Consider the following 24759-nt stretch of genomic DNA (forward strand, 5'->3'; position numbering starts at 1 on the left):
GTTTTGGGTCGTGACAAGTTGGTATCAGATCCTAGGTTGCATAGGTCTCACGAGTCATGAGCAGGTTTAGTAGAGTCTTGCGGATCAGTGGGGAGATGTCTGTACATATCCTCGGGAGGCTGCAGAACATTTGGGAAGAACTTCACATTCTTGAATTCTTGTCGTGCGTCCTTGATTCAGCTTAAAAAGTAACTCCTTGAATTCCTTCCATGCGTTCGTATGCATGCATGAGCGCTCGGTATCAGATGTGCATCGATGGCTTGTGATTCCCTAATCGAGGGGCGAGATATGATCCCTGGGTGTTGATGTTGGGCCAGTCTGGAAGACTTGAGGCCTGATTTCTACCTATAGCTTAAGCCTTAAGCTGTTGATTGCGTAATGAGCGTGTTTTTGGATCTATATGTGTTGTTGTGTCCCTATTAAGGGAATTAATGACTGGATAGCGACGTGATGAGGGTGATGTGACTATGGGATGTGTTCATATGAATCGAATGAGATGAGGAGGGTCTGCTTTGGGCCAGCAAGGACTATTAGGTGCTTGATTTCCATCTTGATTTGGGGTATAGCCCCGAGTTATGGGTGTGTGAAGAATCTTTTCATGTTTTCTAGTTGGGAGTGAAGTAAATTTCATGTTGTGGTATGAGTTTAGACTCAGGAAGATTAAGTGACTGCGTAACATTTGTGACGGCGAAAGGTATACAGAAATACCAGTTTGAGGCAAAGCAGGTGGGTTATCTCCTGCGGAGTGTTCTGAGGTTATGTGATCCTTATGTTATCTGTTAGAAGATCTCATTTATAAGTGAAATATATGTGTTGCAATTTAAATTTGGGTCACTTAAAAAAGTGGGTTTAACTGTTACGAGAGTGAATGCGAGATTTGCATAAGAGTTAAAGTACCAGATGGCATGTGTTTCACAAGCTTATGAAGGATTGAGTTTAATCTCACTATGGTATTATGGCAGCAATAGAGTATATGTGTTATGAGTTATTGAGTGTGTTTTGATCTATGGCTTCGAGCCAAGTGGGGGAGTCTGCTATTGATTAGTTGATTGCACGATTATGTGCTATGTTGGTTCCAGTTTGAGGCGTTCAGGAGAATCAGTTATGGATTACAAAGATTTGAGAGCGAGGATAGCTCAAGTAAAGGAAAAGGTTATGTTATGCTTCGTAGGTGTATGAGAATCACAGAATATCTTGAGTTGTTATGGGTAAAGGGTGTGTGGTGCTTAGAACATGGAGTTGCTTGGTTGCATTAAGGTGAGGTTACACTCTGCGGTGTCGGAGTGCTAATGAGGCACGGGTTGTTCGGTTTATTTGATCAGCCTAAATGTAGTTTAAGTAGGGTAGATGGCTTTAGAGAATGATTCTAATGCATTCAAGGTTTTACATGTAATAATTAGAGATTTCAAGTGTATAATTTGGCTAGAAACTAAGGTTTGCATTGGAGGGTGCCGAAATTTGTGTCATTTCTATATCAATTATGGGATTCTATATATCAGTATTAGGAAGGTAATGGTTCCATATTCACAGGAAGTCTCTTCGGGGTAGGTATTTTGAACGTGGTGCTTTTGGAACATTTAAGAGAGTACTCAGCGGCTTATGAGCCTTAGACAGTGTGGTTTTATGCTTGGGTCTCATGTGGTGAGTTTGGGTTGAGGAATTGTGGTGCTATAGCAAGAAGGAGTATCAATTTAAAGGTAAATCAGAAGGAAACCTGGATAGATAGGATAGCTTGGTAGTAGACCGGATTGGTATGGTAAGGAAATGATTAGTTCCTTGGGTGTGAACGGAGTAATGAGTTTCTGCAGGTGTTTCGCGGCAATTCTCTTGGATTATTAGTGTCCTGCGTAGCTTGGTTGAGTTAGAAGGATTCAGTCCTGACGGTTTAGTTTTGTGCGAATGGAATTCGGAAAGTTTTTGATGATTTCTACCACGGTTAGAGGTGTATATTTTCCACGTGCATGAGGAACATGGGATGTATAGTGATTTTCTCCCAAATGGGGTCCAATGGAAAAGTTCTTGGCTAGTTGAGGATGTAGTTGCGTATGGCTCGGAATGGATATGAAGTTCTCATGTTTACCTTAGGATGGTATGGTATATGTGGTATGTTGTGCAGGACTTAGATTTGCATGTTTAAGGTCATGGATCAGTTCTGAAAGAAAGGTCATAAATTCTTAGGCAGCACGGGCAGCTTCAGATAATTAGAGAAATGATCTCCAGATAATTAGAGAAATGAGCTCCAGATAATTAGAGAAATGAGCTTCAGATGATTAAGGAAATGATCTTCAGATGATTAAGGAAACGTTATTGCTAACTGGGGTGATTTGACGAGGGTATATGTTTCAGAAAAAGGCAATGTGATTAAGTTGATGGTATTTCGGTAGTATTGCAGCACTCTCTTATTAGATCGACTGCTGATATTCAAGTTTGCTTGGTGGCACAGAAGAATTTTTAAGTATCTCTCATGGAATGATTGGGTATTAGAGGTATGGTATGTATTCAGACGGCGGAATTGGGATCAGATATGGTGATTCGTGTGCCATATGGATTTGGAGATGGGAAGTTCTCACAAATAGGTTATGTTGTGGTTGTGGGTTGCGTGTATCAGCACTGTATAGTGACTATTGGGGTTTGGAGACTCGAGTGGATCTTTTGCTTCTTGGTATGTTAGATTATGATGTAACATTGGGGGCAGACTGGTTGTCTCCATGTCAGGTTATTCTGTACTATTGCGCTAAGGCGGCAGTGTTAGGTATGCCGGGAATGCCACGGATTAAGTGGCGAGGTTTGACGGATTATGTTCTTAATAGGGTGGTTTCATATTTCGAAGACCCAGAGGATGGCTGGGAAGGGTTGTCTTTCTTATTTGGACTTCATAATGGATGTCAGTGCAGAGACTCCTATTGTTGATTCAGTTCTAGAGATGGGGGACTTTTTCGGATGTGTTTCCTACTGCCAGGCAAGTCGCCGGACATGGTTGTTTATTTCTGTATTGATTTGGTGTTGGGCACCGTATCGTATGGCACCGGTAGAGTAAAAGGAGTTGAGGGAGTAGCTTCTGGAACTCCTTGATAAGGGGTTCATTAGTAGACCTATATGGATGTGTGTTCTGCATTGAGACGACTTTGTTAACTTTGAGTCGCTATTGGTGAGGGATATGTTGATTCGGTTGTTATTGAGCTATTAGTGTTCTAAAGTGATCTATGAATTACTTTTTTGTGTTGCGAGACGTTATGATTTGTTGGTTATAGCACAGATGGTGCAGTTCCATTGGGGTTTCATAGTGGAAGTCGAGCAGGAAAGAGTACTGGGAATTGCTCGGTGGATGGCGGATCGGTTGTGTCCCTTCGGGTATGTGTAATGTCGTGTCAATTTCTTCACGGTGGTTATGATGATTGCCTTGGTTTTAGACATCATATTGCGCATAGTTGTCGATTTTTTAGCATAATGACTTAGGGTGTTTCATGTGGACCAGTGTTTGGATGAGGTTGCGTATTGGAGCAAAGCTATGTGGAGGTATGGCCCTTCAAGTTGGATTCGTGCGTTCTGTTTCTATGATGTGTGATGGGTTCTCAGCATTGTGTGTGGTAGTTCTGGTAAGCTTGCGGTACAACTCTTTCATTTGAGTCATTTTCATGGTTTTAGTATGTTCGGATTATTGCTTATTAGGGCGTGGATTGCGCAAGTTGTGGCTTTATTCTGTATTGAGGTGTCATGTCACCAGAGTAGTTGTATTGGATTAGATAAGATCATTGGGATCTTTAATGAATACAAATGGATTCGATTTCAGCAGTGTTAGTAGGATAATATCAAGGTTCGGCAGAAATTTGCTATGGTCTTTGCCAAAGGAGAAACGACTTCATGAATGGTTGATCTGAGAAATGGTTATGTCTTACTGCATGTTTCATTTATCATTGGCAGTATATGAAAGTGTAGGAATGAAACTTTAGTTGATAAGAGGTTTTCTATCGGTATTCGGTTGTTGTGTGTCGCTGCTGTGATTAGAAGTTACCGCTACAAGCATTTGAGTTACGTGGTATATCATGTAATTGCACCCAACGTGGCAGGCATGGGTTATTACAGCTTGTTCGGGCTTATTTAGAGTATAGATGTGATACTCTGATCTTGTGGATGATTTCGGAAATGGAAATGTGGTTCTAAGGTTTATGGGCTAGGTTGGATTGTGAAATTTCAGTTACATTGTATTATCAGACCTATATGAGATAGGGTGATGGGATCACCCCCGGGTATATGCATGGTAAGGTCATTCAGCGATTGGTTGGCTTTTGGAACAACTCTGGGCACGTTCGAGGACGAACGTATGTTTAAGTGGGGGAGGATGTAACGACCTGACCGATCATTTTGGGCTTTTGCACTTTGCTCGCCAGCTCTCGAGCATGACTTGCCCCATGTGATGTATTATGACTTATATAAATCGTTGTTTCTTGTTTTCAGGGTAACCAGAATGAATTTGGAAGAAACAGTTCTCAGTTTGAAGCTTGAAATTTGAAAAGTTTGACCAAGATTTGACTTGTTGGTATATGATCTCGGATCGGAATTTTTATGATTTTGTTAGCTTCGTTAGGTGATTTAGGACTTAGGAGCGAGATCGGAATGCATTTTGGAAGTCCGTGAAAGGTTTAGGCTTGAACTGGCAAAAATGAGATTTTGGTGTTTTCCGGTTGATAGGTGAGATTTTGATATAGAGGTTGGAATGGAATTCCGAGAGTTTAAGTAGTTCCGTTGTGTTATTTGTGACGTGTGTGCAAAATTTCAGGTCATTCGGATGAGGTTTGATAGACTTTTTGATCAAAAGCGAAATTTAGAAGTTCTTAAAGCTCTTAGGCTTGAATCCAATGTGATTTTGGTGTTTTGATGTTGTTTTGAGCGTTCCAAATGTTGGAACAAGTTTTAATGAAGTTATGAGATATGTTGGCATGTTTGGTTGAGGTCCCGAGGGCCTCTGGTGAGTTTCGGGTGGTTAAACGGATCAATCTTGGACTTTGGACTTAGTAGTTTTTGCTGGTTTTTGTTGCAAACGAATTCTTCGCGTTCACGGTCAGGGACTTGCGTTTGCGAAAGGTGTTTTGTGTGATGATATTTTTGTTCTACGCGTTCGTGAGGATGAGAACGCGAATGCGAAGGTATAGGATTCATGTGCATCGCGGACGCGAGACTGGGGCCGCGTTCGCGTAGAGGAGTAAGGTCGTTGGGCACCCCAGGCCCATGTTCTATGCGTTCGCGAGAGTTGCATCACGTTCGCGAAAGCCTGGCATGGCGAAACATCGCGTTCGCATGGAATTATCCGTGTTCGTGAAGGGAAAAGTGGAGAGGCAGTGAATTTGGTCTACGCGAACGCGAGAGGCCGATCACGTTCGCGAAGAAGGTAATTTTACCTGGGGCAGAATGTTTAAAAGTGAGTTTCGCGATTTTTTGGTCTATTTTCTCCATTGTTGAGTGATTTTTGGAGCTTTTGAGAAGGATTGAAGAGGGAATCGAGGGGGAACACTTGGAGGTAATATTTTTAAACTCTATACTCGATCCTATGTTGATTCTTACTTGTTTAATCATGAAATATGTGGAAATTAAAGCCTAAAATTGGGGAATTATGGCTTGAATTTAGAGAGTGTAAATTGGGAATTTGAGGGGGCAATTCATGTCTGAATTTGATGTTGTTGGTATGTATAGACTCGTGAGATGATGAGGATTCCATTGAAGTTAATTTTGTCAGATTCCGAGACGTGGGCCCGGGGGCCGGATTTGAGCAATTTCAGGATTTTTTATGTAAATTGGATATTTTCGAGTGGACTTTGTTCCCTTAGCATATTTTAATGGTTATGTACTGATTGTGGCTAGATTTGGAGCATCCAGAGGTTGATTCGTGAGGGCAAAGGCATCATGGGCTACAGTTTGGACAGGATCGAGTGAGTAATGATTGTAAATGATGTTCTGAGGGTATGAAACCCCGGATTGCACATCATTGTTCTATATTGAGGTGACACACACGCTAAATGATGAGCATGGGGTCGTGCACTGTTGGAGATTGTGACTTAGTCCGTCCCGAATGACTATTCTACCGCGTATTTGACTGAAAATCTATTTGTTATCATCATGTACTGGGTTGAATGTCATATTTGGCTTCGTTCCAACTATTTGAACCCTTAGGGGATTTTTATTGATATTTCCTCACTGTCTTGACTTTATACTTGAACTCAGTCATGCTATATTTCATTGTTTTCATAACTCGGCCAAGTTTACTCTGTTTTAATATATCAAATGATATTTTAAATAATATTTTGGGCTGAGCATCATGTTTTACTGCTGCCCGAGTGGTTTATGTGATTTTGACTGAGTAAGGCCGAGGGCCTGTACTGTGAGGATACTTTTGGGTCGGGTTGCACGCCGCAGCGGTAATACACTGATTATGATTATGAGGCTGAGGGCCTGAGATATGTACGCCACTAGGTGGCTTGTTGATATGAGGCCGAGAGCCTAGTGATGATGCCACGAGATGGCTTGATATTGCGCTTGGGCTGAAAGGGGCTCCTCCAGGAGTCTGCATACCCCCAATGAGCGTGGGTACCCATTGTGATGTGAGATATAGCCCGAAAGGCTGGTATTGTTGACATTGTGCCCGAGGGGCAATACTTTATGTGCTTATTTGTCTTATTCGTCTGTCATTTACCTGTTTAATTGTGTATTTGAGCCCGAGGGGTGGATTTTTTGTGCTTATCTGTTCTAATTTCTTTGCATTCAATTATTTAACTGTTAAAAAGTCATTTTTAAATAAGTTTAAACTGAGCTAAGGTACTTTAAGAGATTTCACAGCTTCATTATTTCTTACTGGTTTTGTACTACTCTATAGCATGTTGATGTACTTTTCGTCATTTCCTATCACTCAGTCTTTATTTATGATTATTTCTCGCTGAGTTGGAGTACTCACTTTACTCCCTGCACCCCATGTGCAGATTCGGGCGTTGCTGATCCTGCCAGTGCGAGTTGAGAGCTCCCGGCAGACTTCGGAGTCCACAAGGTAGCTGCTTGGCGTCCGCAGTCCCGTATTTCTCCCTCTTTATCATTTCTATCTCTTTATCAGGCCTTTTACAATAGCTTATAGACTTTTCTTACTTGTATTAGGATTGATAGATGCTCATGACTAGTGACACCCCGGTATCGGGCTGTGTTGGGTTGTATTCCGCAAATTATGCTATTATCTGCTACTTTGAGGTTCTATTTATTATTCTTAGACTTATTCCTTATGGTTTAATTGTTAAAAATTGAAATGGGAGGTGTCAGATGGCCTTATCTTCACGAGAGGCGTCATCACGATCCGGTCCGAGTTTAGGGTCGTGACAGAATAATCTGAAAATATCATCTCTCTCATCTGAGGGGTAAACATACTCAAAAGCTCGTATATATATACTAGTATTAGGACCCACGCGATGCGCGATTTATTTTAACGAAACTTATCATATCAAGGAATACTCTGCAATTTGTAGAAAGCAACAAACTTGATTAAAGGACAAAAGTCACAGCATCCAACACATTGGTTTGCAATCCAGTCTAGAACATAAGATTTACATCACCTATGTCTATTTTGAATACTAAAAACATGAAGCAAATGAATTGCTTTAGTAGAAATTAGCAATCTCAATTAAAGTCGCAGTATATAAACATATAATTACAGCCTACATGAATTTGTGGCAATTTTTCGGTTCGATTTGAACACCCCTAACTATAGTGCAAATTTTGTTCAATACTAACCCCAGGCTCCATCTTCTTTTCCTCACTTAAAGTGAAAACCAATTCAGCTTTTAATCATCTTGATAAATCTATATGTTCTATTTTTTATATTTAAATGGATAAAAGGATAAGTGCTTAGCTTATCTGAAGAATACAATATAGACACATTTTTAATTGGGTACATATGAACTTGGCTTCCTATAAATTTTTTGTGTATATCTTCATCATATACGAAAGGACATTGGCAGTGGAATTATCATAAAGAAGTCTGCTACTGAAGAATGAAACGGTATATTGGAAACATTGCTGCAGACTTGTTCCGAGGCAGCTTGTGATTGTTCTCCATTTATAATATATTTGGAACATTTATGCAATCCTTTTTTTCTTTCACTTATTATTCTTAATCATTTGCTCTGAAAGTATGGTAAAGGATGCTGAATTTAAAAGGTATCTATCTTAGAGTAAAAATTCACATGGTCTCCAATACATAAAGATGACTGAAGGATGGTGCCTAAACATTTTACCTTTTTCCCATGTTCCTAAACCGGGCTTCTGTTGCTTAAAGGATGGAGTATCGATTCTTAATTTTCCATTTTATTGAATACTATATCTCATACAAAAAAATTGTATCAGAAGTATGAAGTCTCACAAACACAAGTAGGTACGAAAACCTCAACTACACAAACTCTTACTCAATACTTGATTCATTCACTTAACTCACATATAACATTCATAAATTCTTTCTCATTAATGATTGACTGATATAACAATATAAACATTCAAGTACGGTATTTTAAACTTCTTCAGTAGATCTTCTAATATTAATCAAATCAATAACATAAAGAGTCAAGTAACTTCAGACTAAAAGTCATGATTCAAAGATACTTTCTAAAATTTAAATTATGCAATTATCTCAATAAAACCATTTAAAATGAAGTAAATGCAGTCATTCATGGATTTTTTCTCTTGTTAATCACTCTTTTGATCTTGTTGCTTGATAATTGTGCAACATCATCATCAACTTCTACTACAGATGATCCATTATCTTCTCCAGTTCTCTTGGCAGGGATCTTCGTAGAAAAAATTATCTTATTATCATCCATGGAATCTTACAAAAGAAAAATAATTAAGGGTCAAATAATCAGTAGAGAAAAATAAATTATCAAAACCTTAGATGAGAATAGCTACTGAAAATATACAATGAAAATATAATCAACAGTAATGTTTACTCAAAAGTTAAAGCAATTATAGAAATCAGAAAAATATATTGTAAATACCTGATAATTTCATCATGTCTAGATTCATCTCAAACTAAATTATGGAAAACTTCTTTATATACCACATTTGTAACTTCATTCGTTATTTGGCCATCATCATCATAAACTAAAATCTTCAACCCTTTTCTACTCGTCACGCGTAAAAGAGCAACATACAGTTGTCCATGCGTAGATATTGGCTTCTTCAAAAATAATCTCACATGAGACAATGACTGGCCTTGACTTTTATTAATTATTATGGCAAAAGATACAACAATTGGAAATTGTCTTCACTGGAACTTAAAAGGTATTATTGCATCTGATGGCGTCAACGTCATTCTCGGGATAAATATTTTTTGTCCAGCCATGTTACCCGATAAAACCTTGGCTTCAATAACCCGATTTCCAAGTCTTGTGATGATTAACCTCGTGCCATTACACAATTCTGATGACTGGTCTATATTTCTCAACAACATCACAGGAATACTAACCTTCAAAGTAATAGAGTGATTTAGAATTCCAGAACATTTAATATTGTTTAGGAATTGGGGTGTATGTACGTGCTTCAAAGCTGAAAAGGAATGATCAGACATACAAACTATATCAGAACTCAAATATATCTTCTCAGAACTATGATTGAGTGAAACCATATATTCATTGATCTACTTCACCATATTAAGAGTTGGAGCAAGAATTGCTCTTTGCTGGAAGTAATCAATGTCACTAGAATGGTTAAAGAAATCTAGATATGTACTTTCAACAATTGCCAATATTAGATCATCATAATTATTTATGAGAAGATCATCGGGGATTTGGACATTCTCAATGCCATCAATGTAACTCCCAATACTTCCATCACCGATTACTAAAATCCATTCAAAAAAAAAATTAACTCATCCAAATGTGCATCTAACTGATCTCTTTGTAACCACATATTCTTTGTTAGAGTTAAGACTTCACAGTGGGTCCATAAATACGAAGAATTAAGAGTAGCATTAATAATATCTTGCCTAAATCCTTTTGCAATGTCAGGCAAAATTTGTCTGAAGTAGCCACCAAGAATAACTGTTTTACCTCCAAAAGGTTTATCAGCATCGATATGTCTTTAAATCTAAGAATATCTCTAAAAGTTTGATCAAGATCTTCAAAATAATATCTATGTATCATCGGTTCCTCATCCCAAATAATCAACTTTGTCTTTGTAATCAAATTTGCTGGAGGACTACCTTGTTTTATATTGCATGTTGAATCTTCAGTTGGATTGAGAGGGATTACAAATCTCAAATGAGCTGTTCTACCACCTGATAACAAAAGAGATGCAATTCCACTTGATGCAATAGTTAACACGATGTCTCCTCTAGACCGTATGCAAGAAGATAGAGTCTTCCAAATAAAAGTCCTTCTAGTTTCTCCATAACCATACAAAAAGAAGAATCTGCCTTTGGCTTCATTCACTACCCTCATAATTTTGTCATAAACCGACTTTTGTTCAACTGTCAAATTTATTAATAATTGTTGATGTTCCTCTAACAGAGAATAATGATTATAATGCAATTCATCATGGATTAACCTATTGCTATGGTCAACTTCTTCCTCATTGTAAAGAGGTCTTGGCATGATTGGAAAATCATGAAAACTTCTTCCACAGTTTTTCAAAACTTTTTTCAACTTTTGTAAACGACGTTTTTTCAATTCATCATCTATTAGGTCTGCCTCTGAAAGAACAAAAAGAATTATAGAATTTAAATAACAATAATATAAAAAAACATATTACATGATTACACAAATAAAGTATATTTAATTTAGCTTTTTAGTTAGGTTAGTTGCTTATAATAATGATTTACACAACAAAGAACTTATGAATGCTATATAGTGAAACTCCATATTATCTTAAACATAAAGATCATAAATTAAAGAATATAACTTCTAAAGAATTAAGTAAAGAAATCAAATACAAAGAGTTTCACATAGGAGTTTATATTTTCATTCAAAATTTGCAGATTTTGTTTTAAATTTTGTGCAAAATTTAGTCGTGGAGTTATTAAAGACTCAATATATTAACCCTTTAAATATGCTTTGAGCTAGACTAGTTACATACTCACATGTACACTAAAATAACTATAAGGATATATATGCATGTAATTTTTATCCTCTTTATAACTATATTTAGTTATTATGCTACAAATAACTACTTAAATATCCTCATATAGACGCTGAAACATTATTTGATAACTTGAAAATAGAAAGTCTATATTTATACCTAGATTAGTCAAAAACACTCTTTCTTCATGGAGGATATCTTCTGATAATAATTTCCATGTTGATTGCCAAATATATTCTGGCCGAGACGTCGAATTGGATAACAGCAACATAGCAAATAATTGCCTAAGATATGATGACATTCCCCAGTTAATTGCTTCCTTTATGGCATCCACATACTCTTTATCGTCATCCAAGAACCCAAGTGCATAACATGCATCTCTAAAAGTGAGATGGTTATGATTGTTGATTCTTTTAAGATCGTCATAAGATTTTGGACCTTTAATAACATTCAACAACAATCTGAGATAATATAATTCACCAGTTCCAGGCGGAACAAAGAAAATTCTTCCAATGAAAAATACAGAAGTTTTTCTTTTCTCCCAACTTTTAAATTGTTTCATCCAAACAAACTTAAGAGTGAATTCTGCATAAGTCAATTCTCTTGCTTCTGGCAATGTTTTATTTGTCTCAAACCAGCTTAAAAATATTGATTCCTTTACACTTGGTCTATTTGCAACATAATCAATTGGATCATCATCAGAGAATATAACATTTTATTCATTTGGAAGATGAAATGATAGTCTTTCCACAGGAGGTTCTCTATGGTGAATTGAAAATTTGAATATTCTCCAAGCAGCTTCACATGGTGATATGTATCCGCAATTATAATACATATTTATTTCATCAATATTTGATGAATCTTTCTCTTGCACGCTTTGAGAAAAATCAGCGGTAACACGATCATTTCCTTTGTTAATATACTTAAATAAGTACTTAATGAATCTTGACTAATTGCACCATTCTACATTAATATGAGCATCATGCTTAAGTAATAAGAACCGATTGTGAGGCACCACATACCTACTATCCAAGTCAATACCATCTTTTTTTATAGTTCTACCATTATCCCTTCGTCTATAAATAGGATGACCCTCCGCATCAATTGTTGTTGACTCAACGAACCTTTTTGGAAAATGCTTGGTACATCTTCCGTTCTGCATGCAAGGAGAAGATTTTCTTGTAGAACCACACGGGCCATGCATCATAAAATTATGAACGGCCTTATAATAAACAGGATCAGCCAATTCATCTGGTATTTCGGCAAAAATGATTCGATCAATATCTGCAGCAGTTGGATATTTATCATGCTCATGAAGAAAAAGCAAGATGTGAGCATCAGGCAACCCTCGTTTTTGAAACTCAACTGTATAAATCACTACATCAAAAAGAATTTATTACACTTCATAAATATAATTGAAATATTCGTTTAAAACCTATTATCCTATGTAACATAAAAAGTAATTATTATTTGTTAGAAGTTAACTATGGCAATATACATGCTTTTACTTTTTCAAAAATCTGATTGTCGCATAAATCCTTTATCAAACGGTCCGATTTGATTTTTAATACCCTAGCTAAAATGTCTGGACGATCCTCAGGATTTAGTTAAAATCTACGAATCTCAGGCCACTTTGGATTTCAAGTAAAGGTGATGAAAATATCAGGGTACCCAGCCTATTTGCATATTGCCATAGTATCTTGATAGTTTTGAATCATGTATCGTGCACCCCCTGTAAAGTTGGACGGTAGAATTATCCTTTTTCTTTGAGAAGAAGGATTAATTTCTCCATGCAAAATAACATCTTGTAAGCTTTTATACATGTGACATCTCAACTTTTTTTGATTGAGCCTAATATAACTTAATCGAGAAGATTCGATCATTGTATATGCATCAACCAAGAATTGCTGAAATAATCTTCTAGAAGACACAATCGTCGGAACTTCATTATTCCTTTCTTGAATTTTATAAGAAAAATACTCCCGCATGCTAACACATTTCCTTCCTCCAATCGATTCATCATCTCCCTCGAAAGGAATGTCCTCTCTGTATCCATCTTCACCATATGGAAATAGTAAAGGATATTATAACCCTAAATAGGCAGCATTTAATTCATTTATCCTTTGTAGCTGTCCGGATTGGGTTTCGATAAGGATGTCCCTATCACATCTAGATAGTCCAAAATCTTCCACCATCAAAGCAACTACCTCTAAACCATAGGCAAGTTGTATCTTCTTCCATCGGTGCCCCTTTTTCCTTTCAATCTGAGTCTAACATTGTTGCTTCTATCTTCTTGAAATCTATCTCTTACCATTCAAATTGTCTTTGCCAAAACATTGTTGCCATCAAGCATTTGCTTCAGATCATTAACAATCTTAACATGAAGTTTTTCCATGGTTTGGCCACGACTGCACAAAAATACATATATATAAAATTATTATATATTGTATTTTCATGTAAAATATATTTACGTGTTATAATTCATTTATGGTAGAATCCAAACCTCACAGCGTGAATTCTATTTTGTACTTCATTTTCTGTATCATAAATATATAATTGCGCAAACTTTGGGTTGGATCCATCAGGAGGCAATAGACTTCCGATTTGATGATAGTTCTAACCAGACAATTTGAGTGTTCTTGGTCCCCGTGTTTGATTAAAAGAGACATCAACTTTTTCCCCATTGATGTAAATGAGAACATAGAATTATAAATCCTAATGTTCTCTCAAAAATGGTCGCTTTTAGGACCTGCATTTTATGCAGTTGGAGAATGACGAACTATATATGAAATGCGATATTATTTTAAAAAGATTAAAATAGATGTTTCCCCTTACTAGATCCAAACAACAATTGTGTTAGAATTTGAGGAGGGTCCTTTGGATTCAGCAGCTTTATCTTTCCACAATTACAACATATAGTAAATACTGGTCATTTAGACTTATACTCTTTCTTCGAACCAAAAATATGCCCCACAATATTCGCATACATTTGTAGGATCTTCTATATTCCTATACTCTATTAATGAAATATTTATATGGTTAAAGTCATCAATTTTATAATGTAGCTAATTTCATTAATCCCATATATGAAAACACACATAATACATACCTTCATTGCAAATGTCTCAACAGTCAATGTCATCCTCTATAAAAAGTTGATAGTAAACTCAAATAAGTGACAATTGAACTACAACTCTAATTATCAATATATGTTGGACATGATTTATCACTAATTGAGTTATTCTTCATGTACCTTTACATTCATTTGCATCTTCATCATCAGCATCATCATCATTATCATCATCTTCACCTTCTAGGTTTAGTTGACCTGTTATGCATCAAATAAATATATAATTAACTTTCATGAATTTGTGTATATAATGATGTTACTATCGAAATTTTATGACAAAAGTACAATTTTGCAATGAGTCTATAGCGATATGACAAAACTCAAGTTTTACCTTCATCACCTAGGTTAATATTTAAATCAAGGACTTTCTCTACACTTTGAATATATATATATATATATATATATATATATATAATGCCTTTGTTTAATATAAAAGGAGTAATTAATAACTCAAAGTAGTAGAAAAAAGTTTAATAATATCCTATAGTTTCTTGAATTTAGTTATGAGTTATTATCTAGAGACAGTTGAGCAACTAACCAAAATTACTTGAATGATCTTGTGGGGTAACATTACTGGAACTTAAAATTTCAGTTTGCATATTGACACGACTTGAATCCATATGCTCATTCACCACCATCTTTTGCTTTGTATTGGAAGACAAACAACTTTCACACTCTATCATTAAAAAAATAAACTTTTCAAGTTACATTAAAGTTTAAACATTCCAGATAAATATAGATAACCATTACATACAAGTTAAGGATTAGGACAGCAAACAAAGACTGACTGTTATTCAAATCTCAGAGTGGAAGGGACTTTGGATCATATGCAAAAGATTTTAATGAAGAAACTTGTCGACAACTAATTATGGGAATTCTAACTGGTGGCGTGCAATTTTGATATGATGGAGTTGGCGCAACACAATGTCCATTTGTTTTATCGCCATTTGGCGCATGCATTCCAGCCATTCTAATTATACTCAATCTAGAGTTATTCATATTCTCATTCATCAATATGCCTTTCCCTTTGTTCTGCTTCGTATTTGAAGACAAACAACTTTCAAATGCTGTCAATCATAAAGTTAAATTTTCAAATATTTAAACCTTCTATACCAATATATAACCACTACATACAAATTAATAATTAGGACACCAGAAAAGGCTAACCATTTTTCAAATTTGCTACTGGAAGGGACTTTGGATTATATGCAAGAGGCTTGGATTTCGAAATCTACCCACAACTCATTATGGGGTAGATAATTGATGGTGTGCAATTTTGATATGATGGAATTGGCACAACATGTCCATTTATTTTTTTCTCCATGTGCAGTATGCATCCCAAACATTCTAATTGTACTCAGTCCAGATTTATCTGTATTCTCATTCACTAATATGCCTTTCCCTTTGTTCTGCTTTTTATTTGAAGACAAACAACTTTCAAACACTGCCATTCACAAACTAAAAATTCAAATATTTAAACATTCTGATAAATATAGATAACCATTACATACAAGTTAAGAAATAAGATCATAAAAGATTAACCATTTCTAAAATCTCGTAGTGGAAGGGACTTTGGATTATATTCAAAAGGTTTGGAGGAAAAAACATGTCCACAACATGTTATAGGGATGTCAACTGGTGGTGTACAATTCTTATATGATGGAGTTGGCACAACAACATGTGTATTTCTTTTATCACCATCTAGAGCATACATTCCAGCCATCCTAATGGTACTCAATCCAGATTCACCTGAATTCTTTTCAAATGTGCCATGACATATTTGTGTTAATTGACATATTTGTTCTCATTACATTCCTTTGTTTCCTCATTTCATTGACATCATCTTTTAGAAAGCACCTCTTGCGTCTCGACTGGGAAACTGTTCATGAATCTTTTCAATTAAGATAAGCTTGACATATATGAAACTATTTAGTAAAAATTAACACCCTTAGATTTATAAGAACTGACCATTGTTATATCAGGCAAAGAAGGAAATTTGTTTTCTTTTTCATTAGCATTCCCTCTGCAATTTGTGGGATCAACATTCTCTGTAGAACACATGAAATTTTCGAAAATGAGTTAGAGAAAAGGAATAATATAAAATAATTCAACATACAGTCTACCAAAAGATATAAAGTTTCATGCGCATTTCATACTTTGCTGGACCAAAAGAATTTCTCGATCAAAATAAGCCACTAACAAAGAAATTGGATCATAGAACACCTAAACCATCCTTTTTGCAGTACACCAAAATGAGAATGTGTTACTAATAATATGTCAATTTTCAGTACCTGGAGATGTTTTTTCTTTATTTCTGGTCAACTATTTCATGTTATAAATTAGGGTTTATATCTAACATCGATTAATTTATAACACGGAAAAGGTTAAATACATTAAAGCTAAGTGTGGAAATATAAGTTTTTACCATTGCGATCCGAGAAGGGTTTAGTCCGCTTTTGGTTTCGTATGCATATTCTGTTTATTCTTGCGAGTTTCTTCTGATATTCCATGTCCAGGTAGTCTTGAAAATGGATTTCTGCTGAGAATTGAGAAATTTTTAAGAAGAGAGAGAGAGAGAGCGAAGAAGAATTGGGAATTTTTATAACGGAGAGAGGGCGAAGAAGGTTTGCGACAAATCCTACTATTATTGAATCCTTCGGTCATTAAATCATGTTTGTTTTTTCTTATTTACTAGACTATGCTAATTTCTATCACTCAGAGGGTCTAACTTTGCTTTCTAGTAATCATGTTGGAGCCACCAACTCATTTTTCAAAATAAATATATGACTTTATGGCATATACTTTTTTATAGTCTCAAAGCCTGTGATCTCTTGTCTTTTCCTTCACTTGACCATAGACTCTGTCATCCTACCATATTTTGATTTACCGTTATTACCCATTTATCATACCTTACTCATAATGCGTCATTTACTCTCTTCTTATGCTTCTGCTAATACTTCAATCTATCGCATTATTCTGAAAACTTCAACCAAACATTGTTTCACCGTTAGCTCCCCTGCCTCAATCCACCATTTCGGGTTACTCTAACCCAAGCTGGATCCTGATATCTCATCCTTCTCTTAAACTATATATGTTAGCTCCCATAAGGCATAACTGAGATGGGTATGACCAATTGTACAAACCTCTATTTCTATTGAAGGTAGCTTAGAATCCTTTTATTTCTCTGTCTGACGTGGAAATTCAGATAATCTTCATTAACTAGGTACCTTGCACCCTTCTTCACATTGCTTCTGTTACCTATTGAAACTTATTCTTTTACCATCTGATACTCTCATGGTCTGCTATTCACGGGGTATGTTAGAGATTTCCGTCTTAGGGTAAGTGGGAAATTCGCACATCAGGTATGCATGATCTAATAGGGTCTCAAACAGGGCCATTGTCGTCAAGAATACTCTATCTACTAATGCCCTCACCTGCTGTTGTATTAGCCCTCTGGCTATCTATAATTTTTCTTATTGAAAATATCTCTATATCATTAGCAAACATGAGCTTTGGCTCGAACTCTTATGACTCAACTCTATAGCACGATTTGGATTTGAAAGAAGGGTAACAGACTCCTAAATGCCTTGTAGCTTCCTATTTATATAATGTGGTACACAACACATCTACAAACAGGCTCTACTAGACACGTGTCACGACCCCAAATACCTGGTCGTGATGGCGCCTATCACATTACTAGGTAAGCCAACCCAAACCATTAACTACAACAAATTCCTTTTATAAAACCATTTTCTAACAATGGTTTAAATACCAAATTTCCAAAATAAGTGTTTAAAACAACCAAATATAAGCGGAAGTCAAATAAACATGAACTACACAGCCCCAAATATCTAGTGTCACGAGTCTGGAGCCTCTACTACATAACTGACTGTCTGATACAACAAAAGTCTAGAAAAATGTCGGAAAAGAACAAGATAAGAAGGAGAAAATAGGGCTGCGAATGCCATGCAACTACCTTGAATCTCCGTCAACCTCTGGATCAGCTGAGGACCCTCACTCTGCCACTCGGGCACTTGGATCTGCACACAAGGTGCAGGGAGTAACGTGTGTATGCCAACTCAGTAAGTAACTAAAGTAAATAAGGTCTGAAAGCAGTGACGAGCAGTTAAAAATCATATAACTGAATAAAACAACAGGATAGCAAGTCCATTTCACAGTTTAACACCAGTTTCGTCGTAAAATTATCAACTTTAGTTTAAAAACTTGAAATCATATACTTAGCAATTTTTCCAACAAAGACTATTTTTAAAAGAAGAGTGAAATCAGTGAAAATATCGTAACTGGCCCCTCGGGCAAGGTCTCACTCAGAACATGGCCTCTTGGACAGCCTCTCAGACACTCGTAACTCACTCTCGTCACTCAGTACTCACTTTCAGCACTCAGGCTCATTAATATCTCGTAATAATAAAAATTATAGTAACTGTTGCGGCGTGCAGCCCGATCTGTAATTTATAGTCAACTACGCTCACAGGGGGTTACAGATTCCGGAGGGGCTCCTACAGCCCAAGCATCATATCGCTGAGGCGCGCAGCCTATATATATATATATATATATATATATATATATATATATATATATATATCATTGCGGCGTGCAGCCCGATCCATATAAGTACCGCTGCGGCGTGCAGCCTGATCCATAATATATACATATAATATCCTCACTATTAGGTTCTCAACCTCTCTCAGTCATTAACCTCACGGCCTCTCGGGCACAACAATAGAATTTAGGGAACTCAGCCTAAACAATCCTCACAATTAGAAATGGGGTGATAAAACCAGTTTTAAACATTTAAACAAGTAAATCATGACTGAGGATATGCTTTCAACAAGTAAAGTGAGGAAAAACAGTAAAAATGACCCTAAGGGTCTCAACAGGTCGGCGCAAGGCCCCAAAACATGGCATACAGCCCATAATACAGTATAAATGACTAAAGTACAGAATAATATAAGATTCCAAATCAAATACGTGGCTGAATAGCTGCTACGGGACGAACCAAGTCACAATCCCTACTGGTGCATGCCCACACGCTCGTCACCTAGCATGTGCGTCACCGCATTTATCAAAACAAGTCAAATACTGGGGTTTTGTACCCTCAGTTCTAGATTTACAATGGTTACTTACCTCAAACCGGTGAAAATACTACTCTGCGATGCCTTTGCCCCTCGAATCGGCCTCCACTCGCATCGAATCTATCCAAAATCAGAATCACGGCGTCAAAATATGCTAAGGGAACGAAGCCCAAACGAAAATAATGAAATTATACCACAAATCCCAAAATTGGCAAAACCCGACCCCCGGGCCCACATCTCGAAACTCGATAAAATCATATCAATGGAATCAATATCCTCCCACGAGTCCATACATACCAAGAACACTGAAATCAGAGTCCAAATGACCCCTCAAATTCTCATTTAATGTCTCTTAATCTAAAGCCCTAATTCCTCAATTTTAGACTTAGATTCTATTATTTATTAGGTAGATTTCACAATAGAATCGAGTTTTAAGTCCAAAATCTTTACCTCCAAGTGATTCCCCTTGAATCCCTCTTCAATATCCTTCAAATAGCTCCAAAAACGACCAACAATGGAAGAAATAAACCCCACATTCGCGGACAAGACGACCTTTTAAACCTTCTGCCCAGGCCTAAAAATCCTTCTTTGTGAACACGATCAAAGCCACGCGTTCGCAAAGCATAAAAATAACCTTGACCAAATTCCTCTTTCGCGATTGCGACCACCACATCGCGAACGCGATGCCTTACTCAGACAGGCATTTGCGATCACGTTCTACCTATCGTGAACGCGATGAATTAAATCCACTGAAGCTCAGCCGCTCGTTTTCTTCTATACGAACGTGACACTACCCCGCGAACGCGATGCACAAACACTTAGCCCTTTGTGAACGCGTAGCCATCCTCGCGAATGCAAAGGCTTAAATTCCACCTTCCTCAACTGACTCTTCGTGAACGCGAGGGTCCATTCGCGAACGCGAAGAGTAAATTACCTGCAACAGCTGAACAGAAATCTGCAACTTTGTTTTAACTCAAAATGGTCCGTTCAACCCTCCGAAACTCACCCGAAGCCCCTGAGACCTCAACCAAAGGCACCAACATATCCCAAAACCTTATTCAAACTTGTATCAATCTTCAAAACACCTCAAACAACATCAAATCGACCAAAACACATCGGATTCAAGCATAATTTTCCAAAAACTTCTAAATTCCTCTTTTGATCAAAAACCTTACCAAACTACGTCCGAATGACCTGAAATTTTGGACACACGTCCCAAATGACACAACGAGACTACTGCAACTCTTGAAATTCCATTCCAACTCCTATATCAAAATCTCACCTATTAACCGGAAATCGCCAAAAATCCGATTTCGCCAATTCAAGCCTAAATCTACTCCGAACCTCCAAAATTCATTCCGATCACGCTCTTAAGTCCCAAAGCTAACTGAACCATCGGAACTCACATCTTAGCCCTCTAACACACAAGTCAACATCTGATTGACTTTTCCAACTTATACTCACTCAAAAGAGACTAAGTGTCTCAAACCTTACCAAATTCTTTCCGAACTTGATCTGACTAACCCGATATCACATAACACAGATAAACAAAGCATAAAGAAGTAGAAATGGGGAAAACGGAGCGGTAACTTATGAGACAACTGGCCGGGTCATCACAACACGGCTTGTAGACTCCCTATGATAGAGTTGCTCTGATACCAAGTTTGTCATGCCCTAAACCTGAAGAGGCGTTGTACCGACCCGGCCGGTCGTCTTAAGAATTAATGCCCCGATCCCCTATTAACTGCTTTCTCCAAGTCTATTTCCGCTGTTTTGATTGTTGGGATGTTCGGTTTTAAGTTTCGGAGAGTTTTGGGACACTTAGTCCCTAAATGAGAGCTTAAGTGTTGGAAAGTTGACCGTAGTCGGAACAATATGAAGACGGCCTCAGAATGGAAATTTCATGATTTTGTTAGCTCTATTGGGTAATTTCAGGATTAGGAGCGTGTTCGGATTGTGTTTTGGAGGTCCATAGCTAATTAGGCTTGAAATGCCGAAAGTTGAATTTTGGAAGTTTCTGGTTCGATAGTGAGATTTTGATCAGAGGGTCGGAATGAAATTCCAAGATTTGCAGCAGTCCCGTCATGTCATTTGGGATGTATGTACAAAATTTCATGTCATTCGAACGAGGTTTGGTAGACCTTTTGATCGAAAGTTTGTTTTTAGAGTTTTTGGAATTTTTAAGCTTGAATCCGATGAAAATAGGTGTTTTGATGTTGTTTTGAGCATTCCGAAGGTTGGAACAAGTTTGAATGATGTTTTAGGATTGGTTGGTAGGTTTGGTTGAGGTCCTGGGGGCCTCGGGTGTGTTTCGAATGCTCAACGGGTCATTCTTGAAACTTAGGAAATTGCATAAAATGTTGCAGCAATCAGTTCTGGTTTCCTTCATCGTGTTCGCGAATGGGATCTCACGTTCGCGAAGAGGAGATGGTACTGGGCGAAAAGTTTGGCCTTCGCGTTCACGAGAGGGACTCCGCATTCGCGAAGAGGCTGGATGGTTGTATTATGCGTTCGCAATTAGGCTTCGCGTTCGCGGAAGAGGAATTGGCCCAGTGGAGTTTTGTGCATCGCGTTCGCGTGGTGCCCGTCGCGTTCGCGAAGGTTCGTCTGTGCAAGGCATCACGTTTGCAGAGTGAGGGACGCGTTCACGAAGAAGGAAAAATGGTCAAAGTTATTTTGTGCTTTGCGAACGCGAGGTTTTGACCGCGTTCGCGAAGAAGGAATTTTCTATGTAGATATAAGATTTCAAAATCGAGGGTTTTAGCCATTTTTATCAAAACTGAAGCTTGGGAGCTCGGATTTGAGCGGGATTTTGAGGGATTTTTAGAGATATCGATTGGGTAACGATTCTTAACTCATTTTTGCTTGTAACCCATTAATCTAAACATGAATTCATCCTTTAATTTCGGAATTTGTATGAAAATTGGGAAAAAGTTCTGAGGCCAAGAAATTGAGTTTTGATTGGGGATTTGACATTGTATTTGGATAATTTTGGTATGGTTAGACTCGTGAGAGTGTGAGGATTCTGAAACTATAAATTTTACCCGATTCCGATACGTGGGCCTAAGGGGAATTTTGGTCATTTTACATAATTTCGCGTATTAGCTTAGAATTTAATTGTAGAATCAGTTACTTGAAGTGATATTTACATTATGCAATTGAATTGAATAGATTTGGGCTATTTGGAGTCAAGTACTCGTGGCAAGGACATGGTGTTGGGTTGATTTTGAGTCGGTTCGAGGTAAGCGGCTTGTCTAACCTTGTGTGAGGGACCTTCCCCTTAGGATATGATATATTTTATAATTGAAATGCCTCGTATGTGAGGTGATGAGCACATACTTGAGCTAATTGTTGAAAATCCAGTTTTTCCTTAAGTATTTCAATTGAGTTCTTTTTCCTATTTTATTCTACTTGTGAATTTAGCCTGTTGCTAGTTTAGAAAAGCATGTTTAGTTGACTTAATTGTCTATTTACTTAAACTGCCTTAATTGCATTACATGAAGTATGTTAGTCTAAGATTAACTGTTTACCTGGTACGAAATTTAGCTTAATTAGGTATTCTTGTGTTGCTGTTGTGTGTTTTTACTTTGGGACTACGGGACGGCATCCCGGGAGATCCCCTGTATGTATTTATGATCTGAACTGAGGTGAGGGATACCAAGAGATCCCTGGAACGTATATTGAGGATACCAAGAGATCCTTGGGATACCGAGAGATCTCTAGCATATATTGAGGATACCAAGAGATCCCTAGCATATATTGAGGATACGAAGAGATCCTCGGGATACCAAGAGATCCCTACCATATATTGAGGATACCAAGAGATCACCAGTTATCATCCTTGTTATGAGTGGTACTTCCTTGTGGTTTGCGTTCATCTATGTTTCTGTTATTGTACTCTTATTATCTTGTGTATATTCTTGCTATAGATTTTCAATTGCACTGCTTATCTTATCCTGTAATATTTATATTTATTTAATCTCAGTAGGGCCCTGACCTTCCTCGTCACTACCCAACCAAGGTTAGGCTTGGCACTTACTGAGTACCGTTGTGGGGTACTCATACCTCTTATGCGTATGTTTTTCATGTACAGATCCAGGTACTTCTACTCAGGCCTATCATCCTTAAGGGAGGCGACTACTTAGAGACTTCGAGGTACATCTGTCGCGTCTACAGACTGAGAAGCCCTTTTCTATTCCTGCTTTTAGTAATTAGCCCTTCTGTACTTTATCTGTTCTTATTAGACATTCCGGAGTTAGAGCTATGTAGTATTGATCTCAGCTTTTGATTCGTGGGTTTCCGAGTCTTGGATTTGGATATTGGTTTTGAGATTGATATATGGTGTATGTCGAGCAGCACATTTAAACATTGTTATTGCCTTATTTCTGTTTTAAATTTTTTACTTCCGCAATTTGGTTATCTTCCGCATTTTAGGCTTACCTAGTCGTAGACTAGGTGCTGTCACGATGGTTCACGGAGAGCGAACCGGAGTTGTGACAGGCGTGGCCGACACCTGGTGCCATCCTCGGCCCGAGCGTACCACTCTATAACTGTGAACTCTAGAGGGGTAGCCCTCAACCTAAACCGATGAGGTCATACTCTGAATCATCTGAAAATATCATCTCTCTCATCTGAGGGGTAAACATACCCAAAAGCTCGTATACATTTATATATATATATATATATATGTGTGTGTGTGTGTGTGTGTGTGTGTGTGTGTGTGTGTGTGTGTGTGTGTTTGTGTGTGTGTGCAGGCTGACGAGGCTGCCATGAACATCTACTGATATACAAACCATACAGGCTTGTCTACAAGCCTCTAGAGATAGCTGAATTGTATCATGATCGAGACAGTGCCTCGACCTCCCATCAAACCTGTATATATAAAATAGACTCCAAGGTCTAGACTTGGTAACTCCGGGGAAGTGGTGCTTACCAACCAAGCTGATGTTTGGCTCTATCTATTGGGAAGGTCTATCTAGCTGTCTATCAGGACATGCAGCATGAAATGCAGCGTCCCTAGCAAAGGGACGTCAGTACGAAATAATGTACTAAATATGTAAGGCAAAAAAATAATTGAAAGTTGAAACTGAACTGGTGATATAATAATTGAATGTAACTGGGAGTCAAAGATAATCTAAAGATATTCTTACCTACTGATACTGACTCAACTCTCTCCATATAGTATGTAAAATAGTTGTCCGGCCCGATAAGGCTCGGTATGTGTAACTGCTCTGCCGTAGTAGGCTAGCCCATAGGCGATCGGCCATACTAGGCTTTGTATCTCAGCTATTTTGGGCTCGCTCATAGGTGCTCATCCATAGGTATATAACTTACCATCTGATCAGAGGTTGCCCAATAAGGTCCTGCCCACCGATTATATCTCGATGGTGGTAAAAATATTGTAGTACTGCCCAATAGGGGCCTGCCCATCGATTA

General features: G+C 37.5%; 1 protein-coding gene across 1 annotated transcript; it reads right to left on the reverse strand.

Annotated features, from left to right (window-relative positions):
- Positions 1-8693: 8693 nt before the first annotated feature.
- On the reverse strand, positions 8694-14868 carry LOC138869595 (uncharacterized). Its single transcript, XM_070147225.1, has 7 exons — positions 14778-14868; positions 14354-14428; positions 12123-12477; positions 11260-11768; positions 10010-10714; positions 9671-9864; positions 8694-8813 (listed from the first exon to the last, which is right to left on the reverse strand). Exons 1-7 carry the CDS (start codon positions 14866-14868, stop codon positions 8694-8696), a joined length of 2049 nt encoding a protein of 682 aa, XP_070003326.1.
- Positions 14869-24759: the final 9891 nt, after the last annotated feature.

The sequence above is a fragment of the Nicotiana sylvestris genome, chromosome 5 (genome assembly GCF_000393655.2).
Source record: "Nicotiana sylvestris chromosome 5, ASM39365v2, whole genome shotgun sequence".
NCBI classification, from domain to species: Eukaryota; Viridiplantae; Streptophyta; class Magnoliopsida; order Solanales; family Solanaceae; genus Nicotiana; species Nicotiana sylvestris.

Excerpts from the sequence above, each read along its gene's own strand:
- LOC138869595 (XM_070147225.1), bottom strand. The coding sequence starts at position 14,868 with ATGGTGGTGAATGAGCATATGGATTCAAGTCGTGTCAATATGCAAACT. Across the intron at positions 12,478-14,353 it reads AGATGCAAATGAATGTAAAG|TGATTTATACAGTTGAGTTT; the intron begins GTACATGAAGAA and ends TTTTTGATGTAG. Across the intron at positions 11,769-12,122 it reads GGTATTGACTTGGATAGTAG|ACCAAGTGTAAAGGAATCAA; the intron begins GTATGTGGTGCC and ends TGTTGCAAATAG.